Source organism: Gambusia affinis, linkage group LG07, assembly GCF_019740435.1.
Source record: "Gambusia affinis linkage group LG07, SWU_Gaff_1.0, whole genome shotgun sequence".
NCBI classification, from domain to species: Eukaryota; Metazoa; Chordata; class Actinopteri; order Cyprinodontiformes; family Poeciliidae; genus Gambusia; species Gambusia affinis.
The window spans coordinates 17123292-17146654 of NC_057874.1; the positions used below are offsets into that span (position 1 = coordinate 17123292).

The window sequence follows — 23363 nt, forward strand, 5'->3', positions numbered from 1 at the left end:
TGGAATGACAGTCGCTCTTAAATATGTATAAGTCTCTGTTCAATTGTCAGGATTTTGCAAAGTGAAATAGGAGACTTTGATCAATAATTTTAAAACGTTCTAATGGGACATTCACTCAAATTCAGTGGGAAAACAAGGGCATTTCTTTCATTTATTTGAGTATAAAAGCAGCAAATATCCACACCCTTAAATTGGTACTCAGTTTAAACACCTGTTGATTCAAAATCAGCATTCAGTTTCCTGGTGTCCATAAATACCATCATTTATAGTGAATTTGATGAACGTGAAATATTTCACTGTCCCAGAAGGATTTTCCTGACATTTGCTTCCATCAGTTACAGTCGTACATCATAGAGAGGCTACAAGTGACCAAAGTTAACTCACTGCACAGAATTATCAATGGGGTAGAGAAAAGAAATGTAGAAATAGATATCTTGTGACGAGCTGTTCAGTCAGGTTTGGAGAATCTGACTGATTTGGAGAACCTTTATAAAATGGAATTTGGTAAAGGTTGTAAACTATGTGTGGGATACCAAAAAGGTATGGATACTGAAATTTAATGAAAAGAACTTTAACAAGATATTAAAGATATGCATATTTACTGAAGCAGGTTATTGTACCTATTTATGTACAGACGTGTTTTCAGTTGGATTGTGAATAAATGTCACGTCATACGTAAAATACTTTCGAAATGATTCATCACGGCCTCATTGTTTTGCATCACTAAATTCTGGTATTTTAACAGGACTTTACACCTCTGAGTGGCACTGTATCTATATACTGTGTGGATCTATTGTGTAGCAAAAAAACCCCCAAAAAACATAAAAATAAATGTCTGCATGTGTTTGATTTAAAATGGCTACATGTAATACAAATAGCATTTTTGTTGCTCAACAAATAGTCCTAGTGTTGGTGTTGCTATTGTTGGTTTATATATAAACAGTAGATCTGAATTTAATTTCTCCCTCATAGCTAGGTACAAGAAAAAATCTGTTTATAAAAAATTATTTTGCAGAAATTTTCTGTTTAGTCGTGATATCCATTAGATACAACATCCCTGACCTTTTATATCATTATTTTTTAACATTGGATTAAAAATTAAAACCTTTAATCAACGTGATAGCAAGTCGGAACACAGTTTTCTCTAGATCTTCATTTTGGTGATGAACGAAGTGTTTGCTTTATTTAGCCACTAGAGGGCAGAAGAACTAGTTTTATAAAACATTTGAAGAGTCACTACTTAGATTTAGTGCGCTCCATTTTTCCTTTTTTAATAAAAAGCTAATGTTAACATATCTTTGATATGATAAAAATACAGTTTTGCTGTTCCAGCAGAAGGTTTTTCTTTTCTTCTTAGCTACTGAAAGTTTGAAATAAATTTTAAACTTGAAAGTGAAAAACTGTGATACTGTTGTTTTTTTTTCAGTGTGGTTTTATTAATCTGCTTTTTATTTTTTTAATCTTGCCTTATGTATTTTTTTATTCTGTTTGTTGAAGAACTTTTGTGATTTTTATGTGGAAAGGTGCTTTATAAATAAAGTTTTACTTACTCATGTTTCCACCTGCTTTTCTCACTTACCAAAGAAAATCAATTGATTTAAAAGGAAGAACTCCAAAGATTATTCTACTTCTTGCAATTTACAACTCACAGAATACTAATTATAAAATATGAACTGTATCTTTAATAGTCTTTGATGAACTACAAACAAAAGAGCCTGGAACTAATGGTAAGCAGTAATTTATGACTTTATTAATATTTTTAAATTTCAAACTTTGCTAAACAAAACTGGTAACTTATTAGTTTGAACAGTTCATGAATTACTCATGAACTATTTTTAATGCCGCCACAATTTATGTCATAATCTGAGGTTCTGAATTGTTGTTACCAGTTAGTTTGCAGGAACAGAGAGTTCGTAGGAAGACATCCTTCACAGCTTCAATGAAACCAATCACACACATTACACACAACAGCATCTGCACCATGGTTGCTCTTGATGCATTTCTCAGTATCATAAAACCATTAGTCACCGATATTGACACAATCTTTAGTGATACATGATAAAATCACACAAAAATAGCATTAACAATAACCTTCAAACAAGAATCTCCAAAAACTAGAGTTAAAAGTTAGATTATGGGGAAAAACTATGTCAAAAAATACATATATTTCATATGCTTACAGTGATTTATAGCATGAGAATCAACAGATTTGACCAATCATCACATTCAACTCAAAAGTGACGTTAACAGCTCATCCACTCTCTGATCGGAGCGGCAGAGAAACAAAATCACAGTTGGTCTTTCTTTACATCGTCTTTAAAAGCACCATCAGTAACAAATACTAAGTAGTTCATGATTATACATGTTAAAAAATGCTATGTTTGTGTACTTCAATGCCACATTCCTCTTTAAAAATCTATTACTGACTTTACTTCTTATTGTATTTCTGCAGGACTAACCTAAAGGCCACTTTGCAACATTACATTTATTTAAAAAAATAGACTCTCTCTTTTGTCTCTGATCCAAAATCTCTGATCATCTTAGAAATATTAAAAAAAAGACAGTCAGTTATGTTTGTAAACATAACTTGACTTGAATTTGTCTCAGAGACAATTTACGAGGCACTAACAGTTTAGTCCTTTGCTGTCTTCGCTGGAAAAAGACTGAAAATCACTTACAAGTCCATATGTGCATTAAATATGCTGTCCAACACAGAATACGATCTACAAAAGGGGCAAATAGTAGACATCAAAAATATTTTGTATTTGCAAATGGACACAATGTCAACATTTTTGGATTGCAAACACAACTTTAAGTTACAGCATATTTGACTAGTTTGTAATTAATGATTGTAAAAGCGTAAGAATGATTAGAATAATTCATTTGTATGACAAATTTGTTATTTTTTAAAGTCGTTGAGTAAAGTCTAGGTTACAGCAATTAAACATTTGCTGTGTTGTCTTTGTGCAGGATGTAAAAAACAGAATGAAAAATATATTTTTGCAACAGAGATGATTTGTGCACTTCAGGAGTTCTCTCAGGGTTTTGAAGCAAACAGCAGGTTCAAGTGAAAGTAAAGCACATCGACTCTGGTATGTTGAGTCAGCCTGCAGCACTCCGGAGATCTTTGCCTATTAGCATTCAACATTCCACATCGCGTTAAATAAACAAGCATGTTAATCTGTGTTGGCACAGAGTGGTTGAAAAAGGTTGACTAGACACACAACTCTTTGTGTAAACGCTGGTAACCAAAGGAGCCTGACAAGTGCAGATTTTCTGCATCAGTCAGGCCATTTGGGTTTGAGAAATTGGAACACTAAAATACAATTTGACATTTATGTTTCTCCCTTTTATACTGACATGAAAAGAAACCAAAGAAATATAATTGTAAATATTGGTAAAGAACATGTAGTCAAACGGAAACAGCTTAAACACCTGGATGCATTGAAACAGGGTATATAAGGCAAACACTTTCTTAATGGGAAGACTATTTTGCAACTTTATTTGAAAATGTTATTTTAAATCTTATTTTATTATAGTTTGTTTGTAGACTGCCCAACAATTAAGCAGGAAGAGTTTTTACCTTGACCTAAAAATCATGATATTCAAACCCAAAATTATTCATATCACTGGCAGATTTATATAACAAAGACATCGTTTCTGTTATAAGTTATCCCTTATAATAATTGCTATGCATTTTTTTTTAACATGTTTCCATTGTTATTTTGACCATTTATCTCTGGTGATGAACTCCAAGCCTTCTTCCCTGGCATCACCCTCCTCTTTGACTTCCTCCAGAGGTTCTCTATCACTCAAGGTGAAATTTTGCCTTTTGGAAATCTTAAAATTACTTCAATTGTTAGAATTGAGGGGGCAGCATTGTGCAAAATTGACTTTTTTGAAGTTTAAATCATGCTATGTTATCTCCTCATCAAAAACATGCCTGGATTGTTGCTTTGACTCTTTAATACTTGTTTCAGATATTAAAGAGTCTAATACCTTCAACAGGTATTGTTGTTAAAGAGTCTTTTATACTTGTTTGTGAAATCCTTCAATCTACTGTGGCCGCCATTTGTGGCGCCTAAACTCTTACTCTCACCAAGCACTGCCTTTTCCACAAAGTTCCTCCTTGGAGCTGAAGTCTTCAAGTTCAACTTCTTCCTTACAGAGAAGCCCTCCCACACGACCCCCCCACTCAGATCACCCAGAACTGTCTGGAAATTGATAATGTTTCTCTGTTCAACTCAGGTAAAAACATTGTTGAAAAGATAATAAAGGAGTACTGTTCTGATGAGGTACTTAAAGCTCCTGTCTCTTTAAGGAGTTTCTTAAAGAGACAGATACCCAATTTCAAGGTAATAAATTGCAAGGTCAATTTTTTTTAAGTCATGCTTTATGTATTTTTAACAAGTGAAGGTAACATAATTACTTGACTGTCCTATTAAATGGCACTATGTGCCTGGAAAATACATAAGGCTGCCCCTTCAAATATATACTTTTGGCATAAATCTGCCAGGGATATGCATAAATTGCAGATGTGCACTGTGTTGTTGTTTTCTGGAAAAAATAAATAATCTCAAGGAATATACAAGTTCAAGTACAGTTACATTAAAAACGATTTAAAATTAGCGAACAAACCACCACCCAAATTTATTGATTTCATGCCTGTAGAAAAATGTGTTAGCTATTCAATATTACTGTATGTTTTGATTGCAATAACAAGCTCATGCAACAGCTTGTCTGTGCTGACAGGGTCATAATAAGAGGGTTAATATGGTTTGATGTAATGTAACAGGATTTATAAAAGGTCATTTTTTTAGGAATTATTTTCCAAAGAAAACAGTTTTTGCTTATTTTTGTTTTAACAACAAATGGAAAAAATAAACCACACATTTCAAACAGCCTTTTAAACTCAGAGAGGCTCAACGAAATATAAAGTAACACATTTTAAGTGCGTTGGTTCTTATAGTGATGTCTTATGAGAGCCTAACATTAAAAGAAAGATAGAAAAACATTGTTCTAAAATTGATAAGGTTTTTGTGCATTTCAGTTTCTATGAACAACCTTGTTTGAATAAAAATGCAAAGCTGTTTTGGGGTCTAACTCTACGCCTTAATGATGGTACGTAGGAATCCGGTTTATCTCTCCTGTTAGGACAGATTCACCTCTTCAATCCATGTTGCTCTGAGGTGGGGGCAGGCTGAGAAGTTCGAGAGCTTTTTTTTCTGATTTGGTCAGACGAAGGTCTTCAGCTGGAGTGCACAAGATAGAGAATCTCTGCAGCAGAAGCACATCAGTTTTAATTCAAGTTTGTTTGAAACTGTCTTTTTAATCTTTGGTGGTATGACGATAACTTACCTCCCGCAGGGTGCCAGGAGTGATGAGCAGGTTGTACAGCATCCAGAGAGGAACCATGAGTGTTGAGGAGAGAGTGAACCACCAGCCCAGAGCGTAACCCCACCATGGATACTCTATTGTGTTGTCGAACTTCAGAGGGGTGTACTTAACCAAGGAAAAAACAAAGGTCCCCTGAAAACATTAATGAGAAAAAGATAATAAATGATAAGTCTTGGCAACTGATTTGATTCATCTGTTTTCAATATTTTTCTCAAATCTGTATATTTGTTTTTATTTAATATTTAAAATAATCAAATACATTTTCTTACTAGTCAATCTCAAAAAAGCAGGTGTAGGCAACAGTTTTCAAAGAGTTTATAAAACAGCCTAACTCACACAATCCTCCACAATTTTAGATGAGAAGTAAATATTTAATTTAACAAAAATTTGAAGCTGCTGCACCTTTTGCCACCTGGCAAAAGGTGCAGCAGCTTCAAAGGCAAAACAACAGATTCCAGGACAGCTTCATTTCCATCTCATAACACTGATAACATTGCATCAGTCTTTTTATTGTATATATTTATATGTATTTATTTTGTCTTTACTTGTTTTTATGTTGAGATAAAATTTCACTTAATAGTTACACTGTGCATGTGCAGTGGAACAACAGTAAAGTCTAAGTCTATCTAACATAGACTTTGATATATAAATATATCAAACTGTGATGAAAAAGTTAAAGTTATATTTAGAATGTTTATGTTTACAGACAATGAATCACAAACCTAGTTAACATGTAACCTTGAAGTATTTACCTCTACATGGAAAACAGAAACCAAACAGCACATTTCAGATCAAACATCTGCAGCTGGACTCATGACTAAATTTGCTTAAAACTATTTTAAACTGACAAGTCTCACAATGCAAAGGTAGGAGAATGTGCTGAGTTTTCTAATTTGAATTGGAACCCACCAGGCAAATCACTGGAGTGACGTATTTCAAACAGTACTTAATGAAGGGAAAAGGCCGGTATCCGATCATGTCCTCAATGTTGTCGTAAAAGTGCTCAGCACCTGTGAAAGCATCAGAATAAAAACAATGAAGATCCACTGTGAAGAATCTGAGTAAATTTCCTCCTGGTGATGGACTCACCGTACACCCATCCAACACACACAGACTGCAGAATGGCAAACAGAAGCAAAGTCATTCCACTGCAGGCGTAGTAGTCAAACACCTGGAAGATGTACAGTCCTCCCTGTGTGCGATATTAGATATTTTACCGTCATGTTGTTGGAAGTGTGAATTTTACAACATGAGATTTAATCTTACTTCTGTCACCATAACAAGACCAAGGAAAAAGCTTAGGATGCAGACGAACAGAAGCAGAAGTTTACGTCGATGGCCGACAAGGAAGAAGGCAGGATACAGGTCAGATATTGACGTTATGAGAGCTTCCAGACCTACAAACTGAATCACAGACGTCCGAGTCAAAATTTCTACAGGACCAAACACGCTACAATCTCTGGAAAATCTGTAGTTTTTCTTTTTTACGAAAAATTCACAACTTTATTACTGAAAATACAATCTAAAGTTTTCACAGTTTTCAATAATTTGCTTCTTTATTAGAGGGTAACAACCTTGTTTAATATTATCATTTAAAAAATATTTTTTTGATGTATGTTGGTCACACAAACCTCACTGTCCAGTCCCAGAAAAATGATCATAACAAAAAAGAATATGGCCCAAAGTTGAGGAAAAGGCATCATGGCGACTGCCCGAGGGTAGGCAATAAAGGCCAAACCAGGTCCTGCAGAAACACAAAGGTGAACATTTCCTCAACCAAACAGCACCCGTCGCAACTTTTGCTATGGAACTTGAACTTGCATTTTAAATCTAAAATGAAGTTGTTGGGTTTTATTTACAAGCTCACCTGATTCTGCCACTTTTGATATGTCAGTGTTCTGCTCATAGGCCATGAATCCAAGAGCAGAGAAGATGGCAAAACCAGCAACGAAACTGGTTCCACTATTCAAAAGGCACAAATATACACAATCCCTGCAGAAACCAAACAGGTGTTCATTCAAGTTATTTTCATATATATATATATATATATTTTACATAAAATATTTCTCATAAAGTCTCCGAAAGTCTTTTGATGAGTTGTATAACTACCTAAAGCACCAAATATTGTGACCTTTGTTTTCTTTTTTATTAAACAAATAATGTTTTTTGCATTCAAACTACTGAACTTACTTGTAGCAGTTATTGTTGTACTTGTTATAGCTTCCCAATGCAACTAGACAGCCAATGCAAATTGCATAGGAATAAAATATTTGCGTTCCGGCATCCATCCATACCTGCAAGCCAAACAGATGTCATACTTCCAAAATCTGCCTTACAATATTTGCAATAAGCTCTGTGTTGCATATTACTACATCAGCAAGTGTGCAATCATTATTGAGTTTTTTTTTTAAAGACAAAAAACATGCCAAGATAGAAAGTTTTTAAAGCAACAGTTAGAAGATTATTCTTGAAGTGGCAAACCAAGACTAAAAGACAAAGGCATGACAGACTGTTTAAAAACTAAAAGTGTTAATTTTTAGTTTTTGAAAGTAAAAATTAACACTTTCGCTGCTACCCCCAGGGCCAGGTCATTGCTACGCCTGCGACCCGACCCCGGATAAGCGGAAGAAGATGGATGGATGGATGAATGGATGGTTAATACTATTAAATATTAACTTCATCAAACAAGCTGAATTGTTTGTCATGCAAAAAAAAAAAAAAAAAAAAAGAGTCAAAAATCTTCTGGAAATGACAAACTACAATGCAAAGTAGAGAGAAAACCCCAGGAAACCTCTTCTGATATTCACTTCAAGAAGCATTCCCTTTACTTTCATGTTCTTGGTTGTAATATACCTCTCACAATCAGAATAAAAACAAAACTGTTTATTGCTAATCTGGTTTCCTTTTTCTTATCCAGACTCACATAAAATCTGAATAAAATACATCAATGTTTGTGGTTGCACACAAATGGCATAAAAAGTATTAACACTTCTGGTCATGTCTGTATAATGCTGTTGTCATTAGGAGCTAAAGCCTTGAGTAAGTCACAAAGAGAATGAGAATTTATTCAAAATCAAAATTTTAAAAAATTACTTTTCAATGCAGGTATTGAATCTGTGAATAAATTATTTTTGACCTGCGGGTCGGCGAGGCGGGATGCATCAGGGTAAAGGTAGAACTTGATCCCGTCCATGGCTCCTGGCAATGTGAGCCCACGAACGAGCAGCACAGCGAGCATCACATACGGAAAAGTAGCAGTAAAGTAAACGACCTGTGGGGCAAAAATGAGGAGATTTCTTTGTGGAGAAACAGTGGACAATAGTTGTTCTCATGTGTAAAAATGCTAAATTATTTAAAATTCATTTTGAGAGTTACATTTCTGAAATCCTTTAAAACGTTTTTGTTTTTGTTTTGTGTGTTTTGTTTTCTATATTGTCAAAAGGCAGAGCTGTTTCCATAAGAAAAGAGGAACTCATCGAGATGAGAGAGAATCTTAAAATCAAGCCTTAGGAGTACGTTCCTCATTTAGCTTAGCACAAACCTCATGACTGCACCTGCTGTTACACAAAGACAAAGAATATGTTGCAACACACTAAATTCTGATCTTATCACTTCTGAGCAAGAATCAGCATGAGCAATTGAAGGCAGGGTAGACTCAAAATATGTTGATAGGAGAGTGTTACTAAAAAAAACTGCTATGACAGAAAATACAAGTTATTAGTTGTAAAGGTTGGTATCTGTGTACGTGTGACATTCAAACTATTCTACCTTCCCGGTAGACTTCACTCCTTTCCACACACAGAAGTAACAGATGATCCAAGACAACAGCAGACAGAGAGCCAACTCCCACCTAACACTGCCCAACTCATTGATGCTGCCTGTGATATTTAAAACTCGCCTCCTGAAAATCAATCACAGCAGTCATTTCTTCAATATCTTCATCAACAATCATTAAATTGTGCCCCTTTTGTTCATACTCACTCCCAAAACTCTCTCACTGGTGAAGTTGCATTTTCATATATCGTTAGGTTGGAATAACCTGGTCTTTGATCAAACTCCACACAATTTTCTGCAAAATACAGAAATTTTGAAAAATATGTCCAAGAAAATGTAGAAACCTTGTTAAAGCTACAGACAGCATTACACTGTTCTTTGGATAATTATTAACATAACATTGGTAACTTATTTTTGACTCTTATCTTTTTTTTTTCTTCGTGTGATTTATACTTATAGTCTTTAACCCAGGGAAATGCAAAACATTGCAAATTGGTTTGCAGCAGCAGGAAAGAGAACACCTTGATGGTGTTTTTTCTGCCTACTTATTTGCAAAAAGCAGTTGGAAGATTAGTCAACAGACACAGGACCAGTATTTCAAGACAATAAATCATCATGTTAAAGAGAAAGCAGGAGCTTTGCAGAAGAGTCTAAAAGCAGAAGTTTTTCTGAAAGCTTGATGGAAAACTGAAAGAGAAAAAAAAAAGTGCCACTTAAAGATTTTTGAACAAACTGCTTAAAACCCTGAGTTGAATGGGAACATTTTGCCCATCAAATGCATTGCAGCAACTACAGCGGGTCAGCTTCTGAAAAGCGCAGCTGCAGACAGAAGTTTTGACATCCAGTTTTCTCTCTGACATTTGGTTTTCTCTTATAAGCGAGGAAACCTTATAACTATATATACATGGTATATATACCATATACCATCTTTTCATGGTATAGAAAAGATGGTATAGAGTTTAGATTTCTGACTGTCATGCAGATTATCTGCAAGTCAAAAGTCTAAAAATCGTCCAAAAATGAAGTTTCTCGTGTTGTTGTCTGTTTCATCCTCCTGGTTGGGATGTCGTGGGCCTACCTGTGTTCCAGCTGTTCCTGCAGGTCGCCCAAGGAAGTTCAGAGCTGAAGGAAGAGAAGAGATACAGGAATGCCCATGCTAGTATCACTATGTAGTAGATACTGGAGTATAAAACAACCACCTGACTGCCATAACCCATCCCTGAAAGAGAAAGAAAAACAATATGGAATAATCAGTTAACTGGTTTGTTAACTAATACATTGTTGAAGCCTTAAGGCATGAACAGATGTTAATATTCTAAAGCTCAAAGCAGACTATTTTCTTGTTGCTGTGTTATATCAGAATTTTTTTTATTGAACAAAATTATTAGGAAGCAACCAGCAGAGCAAACACATGGACATAACATGTTTGTCACATCCACGTTTACATTTTTTATCATTGCTTTTTGTTCTAAAAAAGTAAAAATGATGTCACAAACATAAAGAATTACAGATGGTCATTCATGCAAACCTCATTTTTAAGATTAGATGTATCCAGAATTACAATAATGTTCCTCTTTAATTGTGCTTCATATATTTTCAGAATGATCATTTTACCTCCAAAGAGTGGACAAATTTTTCTCCAACAGGTGATACATCCCTGGTTGGTGTACTGGCCGAGGGACGTCTCCAGCAAAAACAAGGGAATGCCACAGGAGAAGAGGAAAAGTACGTACGGGATGAAGAACACACCTGAAAAATATTAAACATGTCACTTTATGCCTCTGCACTGAAAAAGAATATTTGAACCAGCTTAGAAGGAATTCATCTAATTTGTTACATGTAGTTTTATGATTTTTGTTCATGCTATAATTCTGATTTCGGGATTATCCAAATAGAGAATTATAGTTTGAGCAAAGAAAATTGGCTATAATAAATTAGTCTTTTTTTTTTTAACATTTGTAAAATGTAACATTTTTTCTTTGTGGAGATTAATTTAACTGGATCAGTAGCTTCTCTGTTGATCTGAATATTGTTGGCTATATTTAGCCAAAATATTTTGTACATTACTCTTTCACATTTTGAATTGCTTAGCAATCTTATCATTAACTATGGAAAAAAAGTTTTTTGTCAAATTTAAAGAAACCTACCTCCTCCATTTTTGTAGCACAGGTAAGGAAACCTCCACACATTTCCCAGCCCTATAATTTGCCCTGCCACGGCCAGAAGAAACTCTAGTTTGCTTGACCATTGTCCTCTCAGGGTTGTGGGATGATCAGGGCCCTCGTCCAGTCTGAACTTGACCTCTGAACTGTGGGCGTTATCCATTATTCTATGATGGGAGAAGAACAAACTTTTAAGTTGGTAGACCTATGCTTTTTTTTCCAACCAGAAAAATATTTTATACATTTTAAAAAATATTTTCCTCCCTTCCAGGGGGTCTTTTTCCCTTATACAAAAGTTGGCTGACAGGAAAGGGGAAGACATGCGGTAAATGTCGCCGGGTCCGGGAGTCCAACCTGCGACGGCCACGTTGAGGATTCAAGGCCTCCAAACGTGGGTCATGCTACCCCCTATGCCATCGCAGCACGCCCAAATATTTTATGTATTTACAAAATAATTTAATGCACATATATCTGTAACATAACATGTTGATCTGTAACATAACATACTGATCTGTAACATAACACATTGATCTGTAACGTAACTCATGTTGATCTGAAACGTAACACAGGACATCATGTGCTACAGTATGTTACAGATCAACATGTGTTATGTTATCAACTTGTGGGCACCAGGTCACACGTTGAAAAGTGTCTAAGGCATGACAGCTATTCAGCAAAGCATGTTGCTGTCTACTATCTGCACAGTGTGAGCAGTCTTTCTGCATTAGGTTGACAGAGGGTAATTCTTTTCATCAATGTTGCTTTTGTATGGCTGCTCTAGTTTCACAGTGGGAGCTGCAAGTAGAGTGGAAAATATGTGCTGTCCAACATTGTTAAAAGCTTAAAATCCTGAGATGTTGAAACAACATTCCTGAACTCCTTCATTGATCGTTTAGGGATCTGAAGAAGTGGGAAGATCACTGATGGATTTATGTTGGCAATGCCAGAGCCTGGACAGTTCTGTGTAAGAAGCTACAAGGTTAATATAACAAAGTAAATAGTCGATTTACATTAATGAAAAATAAATTGACTATTTTTTCAATGTAAATAGAAACAATGCTGATTTAAACAAAAAAAGAGACAGAATTAACGTTTTTCTCAGTGCTGTTAAAACAGAGACGTGGTTTCTACTGGCATGATAGGCGTGGCTCACCTACTATTAACGGAAGTATTAATCATTTTATTGTCATGACCAATTATCCTAACGGTGATGTTTTGTGATTATGGGAGGAAGAGTCTATGTATGCACAAAGAGAATAAGCAAACTTCATGCAAGACTACTGGCCAGGATTTGAATTTAGGACCTTCTTACTCCAACTCTGCCCCCATGCAGCCTTAATGGTTTACTGTGTGGATTAAAATTGTTCATTCTAATAGAATCATGCATATAGAACCAAGAAAAATAATTTGGATCTTTAGTTTTTGAAATTTCAAATATAATGGGAAAATATCTTTCTTGATTGAGATCGCCCAAAATACTTTCTTTAGTTTATTGTATGAACAGTCATAAACTCTTGAAGCATCATTGTCTTGTTTTCTTGGTCTGACATTTGGCCAAATTTGCAAATGTTGCTTTCACTATGAGGAGTTCATTTCCTACAAGCGGTGTGCTGAAATAAAGGTTCGTCTTCCAGTTCTTTAGAACTTTGTGTTTTTGTTTATGAGAGGAATTCCTCTCTATGGTTCTTTGCTTCAAAAGACTATTATACAGACACAGCATGTAGCTGCCATGCTTAACATCTGCTCAGTTCATCCCCTACAAAAAGCAACATTGTTGTCCAGGGAAACAATACAGTGTGAGAACAGAACCGCTCAACACAGGAAAAGTCTTTTCACAGCTGTTATGGGTCCAGTGTATTGATATTTTTCTGAATTATGTCAGCAATAGAGTTCATGAAGCTGCCTCACACTTGCTAGGTACTCAATAACACAAGCAACCATGCAGATCAAGATTTTTATATATTTGTAAAGCAAGTAACCAGTTCAAATAATTTTCATGCTGTCAAATTTAAATTATTTTAAATTTTTTGGTATTTTTTTTGCCCCGCAGCTATATGCTTTACATGAACAACAGGAAATGAAGGTTTCATTTTGCTAACCATCAACTTTCACCTCCTGACTATCTAACATCCTCCATAATAAACCAGAGCTCATTTTAAATCCCAATTATAGGAGGACATTTTAATTTCAGGCAGTCTTACTACATCATGAACACTGGGCACATAAGCATCCTTGAGGCAAGAAACTTTTTGATAGTTTATTGCTTATGCTAAAGTCTTAGCAAAACCAACATTAAACTAGAATACGACTAAAAGGGTTTTTCACATGGGCTGCACAGTGGCACAGTTGGTAGAGCTGTCGCCTTGCAGCAAGAAGGTCCTGGGTTCGATTCCCGGCCCGGGGTCTTTCTGCATGTTCTCCCTGTGCATGAGTGGGTTCTCTCCGGGTTCTCCGGCTTCCTCCCACAGTCCAAAAACATGACTGTTAATGCTTAATTAGTCTGTCTAAATTCCCTCTAGGTGTGGGTGGTTGTTTGTCTTGTCTGTTTCTGTGTTGCCCTGCGACAGACTGGCGACCTGTCCAGGGTGAACCCCGCCTCTCGCCCAGAACGTAGCTGGAGATTGGCACCAGCAACCCTCCCAAGCCCATTAGGGACAAAGGTGAACAGAAAATGGATGGATGGATGGTTTTTCACATAGTAAAAATCAACTGTAGGACCAACTAGTGAATAATAGTTTTAATTTGCTACATTTCTATGCACTGTTCACTCAATTATCTGAAACTAGAAAGATCATAGGACACACGTGAACCAGATGAACCTGGCTACCTATCTCAACTAATAGACTGCAGATTAACATTAAAAGAAACAATTCATTGTAAATTTGGAGGAGCTGCAGAGCTCCGCAGCTCAGGAGGGAGAAATTGAGCGTTCAAAGTTACCCTTACTTTCTATTTGTTATTTAAACCATATGTACACTCAAATTGAAATGTCTGTCCTCGCAGTGCAACATGTAGTGACAACTATCAATATCTAAAGGAACAAAGGCACCAGGAAAACAAACAATCAGTAAACAAGTTGTGGAATAAAAAGCAACATTTTCATAAGGCAAATTGATCAAGTGAACAGATTAACTGGTGAAGTCTTGAACTGTTCATATTTTTAAGATTCAGTGTTTGTACATGAATGCCTCCCCAGCCCCTCCTATAAAAGCCCCTTAATGTGCAGTTGTACTTGTTAACACAGCAACTAATAGCCATGCATTTCACTCAGCTGGCCTTTATTGGAAAGCGACAAAAACTGAGTAATTGTTGAAAAGAATTTAATATTCTACTAAAACAAATACAATGGACATGTGGAGGAAGAAGACATGGAGTTAAAAATTTTAATTCCACGATAAAATTTAACTCCAATTTGAAACATTTGCACAGTAATGCAAGTGTTTATCACTGTTTTAGTTCTTGACTGAGTTTCAAATATTGATGGAGCATTCCCTCTGTTTGGTTTTGAGTGTGACTATTAAATTTCAGAAGTCATGCCATCCTTTGATTTGACCATTAACATCCAATCAGTTTGTTCTTGAAAACTGACACTGAGATCCTAATTTTATTATATTTATAGAAAGAGATATATAACTGTGTACAGAGTAAACACAAACCTAAAAGAAACCTGATATCAGTGGAAAGGATAGCTGCCAAACTCACTAAGAGCTCTATTTTTATGTGTCATATGACTATAAGACTGTGGCTTGGATAGAAAACAACTTTGATTGAGCGGTTCTTTATTTTCTATTTTTGTTTATTCCAGCTTCTTTTTTAGTGCAGCTGCAGGTTTGATGGGGCAGAAAAAAAAGTTGCTTTTGAGTACATTGCCCTTTGCAGGTCCTGGATCAACACTCTCCTGGCAGCAAGTGGATGAATTCCTTTAGAATATTTTCCCCTACAGCTTCAGGCCTTGCGTAAAAAGGGGATCAGATAGAGTAAACAAGGGCTTACGAGGTGATGGGAAGGCTTTAAAAAGAGAGTAGATAAGTTATAGTGCAGAAAATAGATGCATGGTTAAAACCAGACGTTTACATGTACTGAATAAAAAGAAACACATATTTTTTTTCTCGCTGCCTGAAGTTAAATCAGACCAAACTTCTTCTATTCCTTAGAATCACCCAAATTCTTTTTTTTTTCTAAATGCCACAGTATTGAGAGAATCTCTCGGATATTTAATTATTAATATCTTTAAAATCAGAAGTTTACATATAAAATGTCGAACTTGTGTCAGACATTTTGGGTTTCCTTCCACAAGCATCTCGCAATTGTTTCCTGGAGTTCTGGCCCATTCCCTCGAACAGAACTGGTATGTCTCAGTCAGGTTCGTAGGCTGCCTCACTTGCACACACCTTTTTCGATCTGCTTACAACTTCTTTATACGACTGAGATTAGGGCGTTGTGATGTGAAAACACAAATTTTGTTGTCTTTAAGGTATTTCATAATCAGACTGTATGCTTATGGATACTGTCTATCCGGAAGACACATTTGATGCCATTTCCTTCTGCAACAAAACAGCTCCAAAGAATTATGCTTGGGATGGTGATCCAAGGCTTATAATCGTCATCCAAATGTAACAATGGTCATAAGGCCAAACAGATCCACTTTAGTTTCTTTGGACCTCAACACGTCTCCAAAAAAGAAGGTCTTTGTCCCTGTGTGCTTTTGTAAATTACAATCTGACAATTGTGACTTTTTTTGTTTCCTTTGGAGTAATGACTTCTTCCTCTCTGAGTAGCCTTTCATGACAATATAGGGCAGGTTTCTCTGTGGATAATGACACTGTCTTACCAGTTCCAACCAGCATCTTCACAAGGTCTTTATCTTTTGTTCTGTGGGCGATTTGCACATTGCAGACCAAAATACTAGGACACAGAACCTGTCCCCTTTCTCAGCGCTATAGTGTTGAACATTCCCTTCATGTTTATACTTGCTATGCAATTCTTTGAACCATGGCTGGAGGGCTTGGGACTGGTTTTATTGTTACCTGCAGAATCCCAACAAGCTGAATGTGAAATAGAAGCAGGATGAACAGGGTGCAGCTACATACCATCAAATAAAAAAAAAATTAGTTATTATTGCAAAATTGTGTCGCAATAGTTTAAAACAATTTTTGGTCCTTTGATTTAACAAAGCACTTCTGTTTATTCACATGCAGTGCGGTACAGCTTTTGCTGAGCAAACACATAAGGTACAATTTTTTTTTCTAGTGGAATCAGTATCACCACTCTACATGAGCACTTCCTTAACCAGTGCCCAATGAATATGAAAAATCAGGCTCATCAAACCAAAAATACAAATTAAGTGTTATTGCCAAGGGTCTTTGGTCATAATCCTTGTTAGAGAAATATTTCCACTTGGCTCCTATAATCTGTTATTCCTACTATGCAATTTTTGAAAATCCCAGAGATTCTATTTTTTTTTCTTTTTTAATTCAAATGATTATGAAAATATCAATTTTTTTTTAATATGGCAAACGTTGGTTACCCTACTAATAAAATTATTATTAGTAGGCTAATAATGATACTTATTATTATTAGCACTAGTTTATAATGTCAATTATTAGTTTAATAAAAAACTAATAATTAATTATCATTATTATTAGCTTATTATAAAATAATAAGAATATTTATTAGTTTATAAATATTATTATACTTCCTGACAGAAGTAGGATTGGTTGCGTAATTTCTCGTGATCAAAAACAAGAGAAGTTTGGTCTGACTTAACTTCAGTGTCAAAAATGTATGTGGGTTTTTATTTGGTCTATGTAAACATCTGGTATCAACTTTACAAATGACCAGACAACTTTGTACAAGCTACTCAGCAAACTGCATATCATGTAAGACATGTATTTTAGACCTATTGTGAGAAAAGGTTAATTACATGTTTACAGTGTAAGCTACCTGTATTAACAGAATAATCAGAAATCCATTAGCAGAGCAGGTGAACTGCCTCAGCAATCTGAGCCTTGACAGGTCATACTTGTATCTTTGGAATGGAAGGCGTCGTTTACCACTATTGCTTTTAGAAACACAGGGTCATTCCTTTCTTGAAATTATGAGCTCATGATTTCAAGGAAGTCTGTGGAAAATTTCCATTAAACTTTTAGTTTAGTCTTTCAGACAAGTATTAAATGTAAAAGTATGTTGACCTGCTGTTAGTTACATGCAATACATGTGTCGGAGCTGCAATAAAAAAATATTTACACATTAGAAAACAAAAGAGCACAATTGGTAATGTAAAATTCATTTCCCTAGGACAATTAGAAACTTAGAGGAGATCTTTTTTAGAGCTTCATGTGAAGACTGTTCAAATATTTGCTTAAGAAGAATAAATGACTTTGTTTGCTTTTTGCTGCCGATATAGAGTGTTGTTCTAAACAAGAGAAGTAACCGTCTCACTGCAGCATAACAAGTAACCTTTGGCCTACATATAACAAGCCGCAAGCCTCACTGTACTGCTGAACTGCCAGGGTACCAGATATGTCTTTGGCTTTACAGAACTGAAATAACAAAATACTTCACTTGGAAAAGTTCTAAACTAAAGGCATTATGAAAACCCTGCCGAGGCAATAGAGAAAAATGAAGAGTACCTTAAAAAGATGCCACTTTAGTTTTGAGTCATGCATCCGTTCCAAGAGACTTCATTTGGTGCCTCAGAGCAAAATACAAGTGCAGAACCCTCAGCCTCACTAGGACACAATGTATGTCCAGAACTGACCATGAGTGAGTCCATGAGGAGGTTTGAGAGAGCTGAGTGGTGTGACAATGAGTCAGAGCCACAGAGTAAGAAGGACAGAGGAAGCAGGGGGTGGGACTGTTTCTGAATGAGCAACTTAAGGCGGGGACTGTACCAGCAGCCCGGGCCACATGGTCTCAGTAAAGAAGGAGGAGATTCACTAGTGAGTCTAATTGCTGCTTACTTGCATTCATGTAGGCTCTCTGTATGTTCACAAAACATTTTCCAGTTTTAACAAAATACTTTCGATTTGCTGTAGTAAAGTAAGAAGACAATTTTTTTTAGAAGTTTTTTCATAGAAATATCTAATAACATTTCCTTAAGATTTAGTAGTTTTGCTATAAGACTTTGAATAAATGTCTTGTGTACCTTTCTACAAGCTTTTCACAATAATTCCTCCTAACAAAACTGCTGAAAGCATTTCTATGGGGTTGAGATTTTTTGAATGTCAATCTGAAACTTTAATTTCGATTTATGGATGAGGTGTGGTGTGTGAGCTGTCCGTTGCCTTGTGAGCCAGCTTTCTTTTCATCGTTTGTAATGTAAAAAAAATAAATAAATAAATAATTAAAAATGGGGAGTTGGCGCCACCTGGTGTTTGCTGAGAGCAAGAAAAAAATTTTGTGAATTACCTGCTCCAGAGTTTAGATAAAAAAAAAAATTGCTTTACAAACTGGAACCACAAAATGAAAGCATCTGCAGTAAATGACAGCTGTGGTTATTTCTAGTTAGGTAGATAAAATAAATGTATATAAATTGCAACCAAAAATCTTTCTTATTTATTGTTATTTAAAATTTTTCCTACTGTTTAATCAGTTAGTTTAGATATATGGTAGTGTAAATGTTTTTATATTTCTTATATATCATAAAGTATATACAATTTTTACTTAAAAAAGCTTAGCTGTGCCAAAAATGTTAAAAGACTAAGACTTATATGTAATTTTGTTCAAAGAAATGCATAACATATATTACATAAATTGAAAATGTTGAAAAAAATATATACAACATTGGCCTGCTTTTAATGCATAATAAGCTTAAACTTTCATTGGTCATATTAAATATTAAACAGGGAGATCAGCTGGCTCCCTCTACTGGTTTTGGGGAATATGGAGAGTATTTTACGTACTTTTACCTGGTTTTAATTTAATGTGCTGTGTGCTTGAACCCAAATGTTTATTTTCTTTTTGTGTTTACAAAATAGATATGAACGACTCAGTAGAAGCACTCAAGTCAACCATAGAAAATTGATTTATTAATTTATAAAACCCTTTGTTATCAGCTCTGTTATCAGTAATATGACATTCATTACGCCATCCTTGAGTTGGCAGATTAAATAAAGCAAGATAGCATCACGAGACCTCTTTGTCCCACTTAACTTTACACTACATCCATCTTGTAATGTCACAAAAATAAAATGAGATGTTCATTTGTGTCTAATTTCTAGAAAATACCAGTGTTCCATTTTTGCAGTTTTAATGGTTTACTGATCACTAAATACAGGACACTGTATTCAGTATCTTTGAGCTGGAATGTATCCTAGCAAGATTTTAACCTGAAAAAAGCTTGCCAAGTCACAATAGTTAAAGACTTTCAAACTGCTGCATTGTTAATCTAGCCACAACCTTTTCTGAGGAAGAACTCTTTGACCCGTTGCAAGTTGAAGTTCCACAGTTGTAAATAGAACCATAGTCATAAAATTGTTAAAATTCATTCATGCAGATGTATATAAGCTGTTTCGTTTTTGTTTGTTTTTTTCTTTTATGGTGCCCCGGAATTTAAAGTAATAAAAAGTTGTAACCTTTGTTACGACTTTGTTGTCACCACAACAAACAATTTTGAAGGACAGAGACTTAGCCTAAAACTGAAAAAAGTGAAAGCACAATTTTGAATTTAAAAAAAGCAACCATAGAGCCGCAGACCTGAATAGACAGTTTGAATCCTGGAAATGGTTTGACTGAAGGTGCTGCTAGATGGGTCCAGGACACAACCCAAAAATGTAAGGCAGAGCATTGTTTCAAGAAACTTCATCTTGATCTAAGCCCTGTAGAGCAAAGGCAAACACATACTCTAACAAAGGGGGTTTAACATGGCTAAGTAACCTAATATGCATGTTTCTGGGATTTACTAACCATTACTGCGTATCCCAAATTCAAAATCAGCAATTCAAAATAAGTTATTTCTAAATAAACACCAACAACAACAACTTTGTCATGAAATGAAACATAAAACCATACAGAAAACATATTAGTGGCAGTATAACAAAACATTTTGCTGCTGAAATTATCAAAATTATTTTCCAACTAAAAAGAGAGGTTATGTGTGTTCAAGGTTGATAGTAATACAAGTTGTACTTTAGAGTCTTAGCAGAAAGCCTCTAACATGTAATCAAAGTGTAACTTTACCCTCAGCTTTGAGCTCAGCCCGCCCCACTGTATTAATCTGAAAAAGGTAGGAAAAAGTACAGATTATTGATAACATTTACAGGTGTGGGGCTGAAGGGCATAAAGGTGATTCACGACCTTTCATTACCTAAATAGAGTGAAGGAGAATCAATCACTGGATAAAGCTCTGTTTTTAAAGGAAACACATTCTCTGTTTTTAAAGGAAACACATTTCACCTTCAAAATATATGGAAGATGACAGTAAGTAGGTGAAAGACCAATGGTGGTGTAGAGCTGTGTGTATTAGAGCTTCCTGTTAAGGTTCTAGTAGCAATGTCAGATTTAATATAATGCACAACAAAACCTGAATGTGAACCAAGTGTTTTGGTTATAAAATGGTGCAGTATTAAGAGAGAGGAGGCCTTATTAGCATCAAAATCACAATTTTTCACCTTATTATTTTTCAATTCTAGTGGAGACAGGCATTCTGAAATAACTTGTGTTTATTCTGTTTCTAAAATAAATCTAAAATAAGTCTCGAATAAGGTGGAGGACATTGAAAAGAACTACCAGCATGCCCAGTTGTGACAAGTTTACCCAAAAAGAGGGACTGCAAAATGCTAAAGTAAGTCTCTGGAAACCCTAAAATATAAATTTGGGACCTGCAGCAAGTGTTTACTACCACTGATATGAAAGTTGATGTCTGCAGCATCAGAAACAAATGAAAGAGGTTTAACTTTAAAGCGAGGTATGCAAAGCGGAACAATTGCCCTCAAAGAAATCCCTGAAGGTCAGACTGAAGTTTAATAGAATAAATGTAGACAAAAACTGGTACTTCTGCAATAATGTTCTTGAAAATATGAGCATAAAACTGAATCCTTAAACATAAAGCCAAAATAATTTTTTAAAAGAAACACCTCCTTTTATTATCCTCATTATCACCACAGGCTGTCAGCCGAGGCCACAGATTTAGTTACAATGATGTAATAACCTACGTTTTCTCTGCAAAAATGGCAGTAAAAGAAAGAAAGAAAAATAAAACATGGTTATATTTTTCTGTATGTCTATTGTAGCTCTTTGTCTTGTAGAGATGTCTGACCATGAATTTCTGCTACATCACGTTTGGAACATAAATAATGAAGTTGACTTTTGTTGTCTAGACGTTTACATATAAACAACAATATGAATATTTAAATGTTTTGCTGACATGGAGCTGTCTATATAGGCAAAATGTGCAAAATGAAAAAGTATGAATTATTTGTTATTTTCATGTGCTTCTCTTATCTATGACTTGAGGTACGAAATGCATGTTAGAACAAGCTTGTATGACTCATAAAAGTCCCAGAGAGATATTTCTTTAACAGTAAATTTGAGAATTAAATGATCAGTGCACTCACTCATTGCTGCCATCTGAAGCCTGATGATGTCCTGGGAGTTTCTCTGTCTTTGTTTCAGCATTTTCCATCTCAAAGCAGGTTTTCTTACTTCACTGCTCTGATGTCTGTTGGTGAATCACTGACTGGAGGGCTTGCAATGACCACAGGAAAACAAGTTGTACAAATCATTACAGTGTTGTAAATGAATTATCTTTGGCAGTGTCTTTCAAAGCTGCGCCGCACAAAGTTACATAAGTACACGGAAATGCAGCTGTGTGCAGATTTAACAGGACAAGACATTTTTCTCTAGCTATTTATAGTCACGCGAGAAATTTTGTGATAAATTTTATGTTGAGATTCTAAAGTACAATACAACAGGTAACGTACGCTTGTAAACATACCCTTTGAACTTTATCACATTTTGTCACGTTACAGCAACCTCTAATCTATTTTACTGGTTTAATGGACCAATAAAAAGTAATCCACAAGTGTTAAATAAAAGGAAAAGGATACATGTTTTTTTCTTTTTATTTATTTATTTTTTAAATGTCTGAAACTCTGGTACACATGCATACTTACATATTTAGTCCCCTTTACTCTCATTCCGCTCAATAAAATCTGGTGCAACAATTGTCTTTTGAAGACATCGAGTCCACCTGTGTAATTTCAATGATGATTTCTTGCAGAATATTGGTCAAATTAACAATACAATGAAGACAGAGCAACATAGCAACACAATAGGGAGAGAGTTGTGGTGAAGTTTAAAGCAGGTGAGATTATGAAATCAATTTTCAAATTTTTGGACATCTCAGAAAGAAGCAAACCTCAAGCGATGTCGTCCCACCTAAAGTGACAAGCCAGGCAAGGAGAGTGAGTTAACTCTGGAGGAAGTGAGGAGATATTCAGCTATTAAATGTGCACCCAACAAATTTGTGCTTCCCCCACTAATGATCCCTTGTAGAAATTACAAGAAAAGAAACATTTTTGTAAGGCAGCTATGAAAATTCACAAATTTTAAGTTAATTGCAATTCTATAAGTAGATATGTTGGAGGCTACAAGAGTCTTCACCTTTCTTCAGGACAGTGAGTCCAAACATCAATCATCCAACCAATCAATCAATTATAGGAAATGACTACTATGACATTCATAAATATAATTCATTTTGACTGACATGAGAGCAAATTATATATTGATAATGTTATAAACCAGTGGAGAATTGTATGGAAGCAGTGGACAAATGTCCAAGAAGATTTGCAATTTGTTGGAAGGAATGAGAAACTATAAGTACGAAAAGCAGCGCTGAGTTTAATTCTGATCAGAGAAATGCAGCAAAGCAGTTGAAAAAAAATTCTGTAAATGTCAAAGGTTATTTTAAATACTGACCTCTTGTGGTAAACAGAAGAAATAGCCTTTCAAAATGCTTTAATGAGACGCTCAGTGACAAAAATGCTCCTTTACTTCAAGAGTTCAGAAGAAATATTTCTACCTGTAGAT

General features: G+C 35.3%; 1 protein-coding gene across 3 annotated transcripts; it reads right to left on the reverse strand.

Annotated features, from left to right (window-relative positions):
• Nucleotides 1-1724: 1724 nt before the first annotated feature.
• On the reverse strand, nt 1725-21989 carry LOC122833561 (sodium- and chloride-dependent GABA transporter 2-like). 3 transcript variants are annotated; one of them, XM_044121230.1, is made up of 15 exons: nt 21890-21989; nt 11319-11500; nt 10786-10920; nt 10250-10390; nt 9379-9466; nt 9166-9298; nt 8534-8668; nt 7588-7691; nt 7265-7389; nt 7029-7141; nt 6664-6801; nt 6487-6589; nt 6307-6407; nt 5359-5529; nt 1725-5277 (listed from the first exon to the last, which is right to left on the reverse strand). In XM_044121230.1, the coding sequence occupies exons 1-15, from the start codon at nt 21955-21957 to the stop codon at nt 5170-5172; spliced, it is 1845 nt and encodes a 614-aa protein (XP_043977165.1). In that variant the 5' UTR covers nt 21958-21989; the 3' UTR covers nt 1725-5169. The 3 variants fall into 3 exon arrangements, with proteins under 3 accessions (XP_043977165.1, XP_043977166.1, XP_043977167.1); XM_044121231.1 differs by lacking the exon at nt 21890-21989 and adding an exon at nt 17966-18149; XM_044121232.1 differs by lacking the exon at nt 21890-21989 and having other exon boundaries at nt 10250-10293; nt 10371-10390; nt 11319-11326.
• Nucleotides 21990-23363: the final 1374 nt, after the last annotated feature.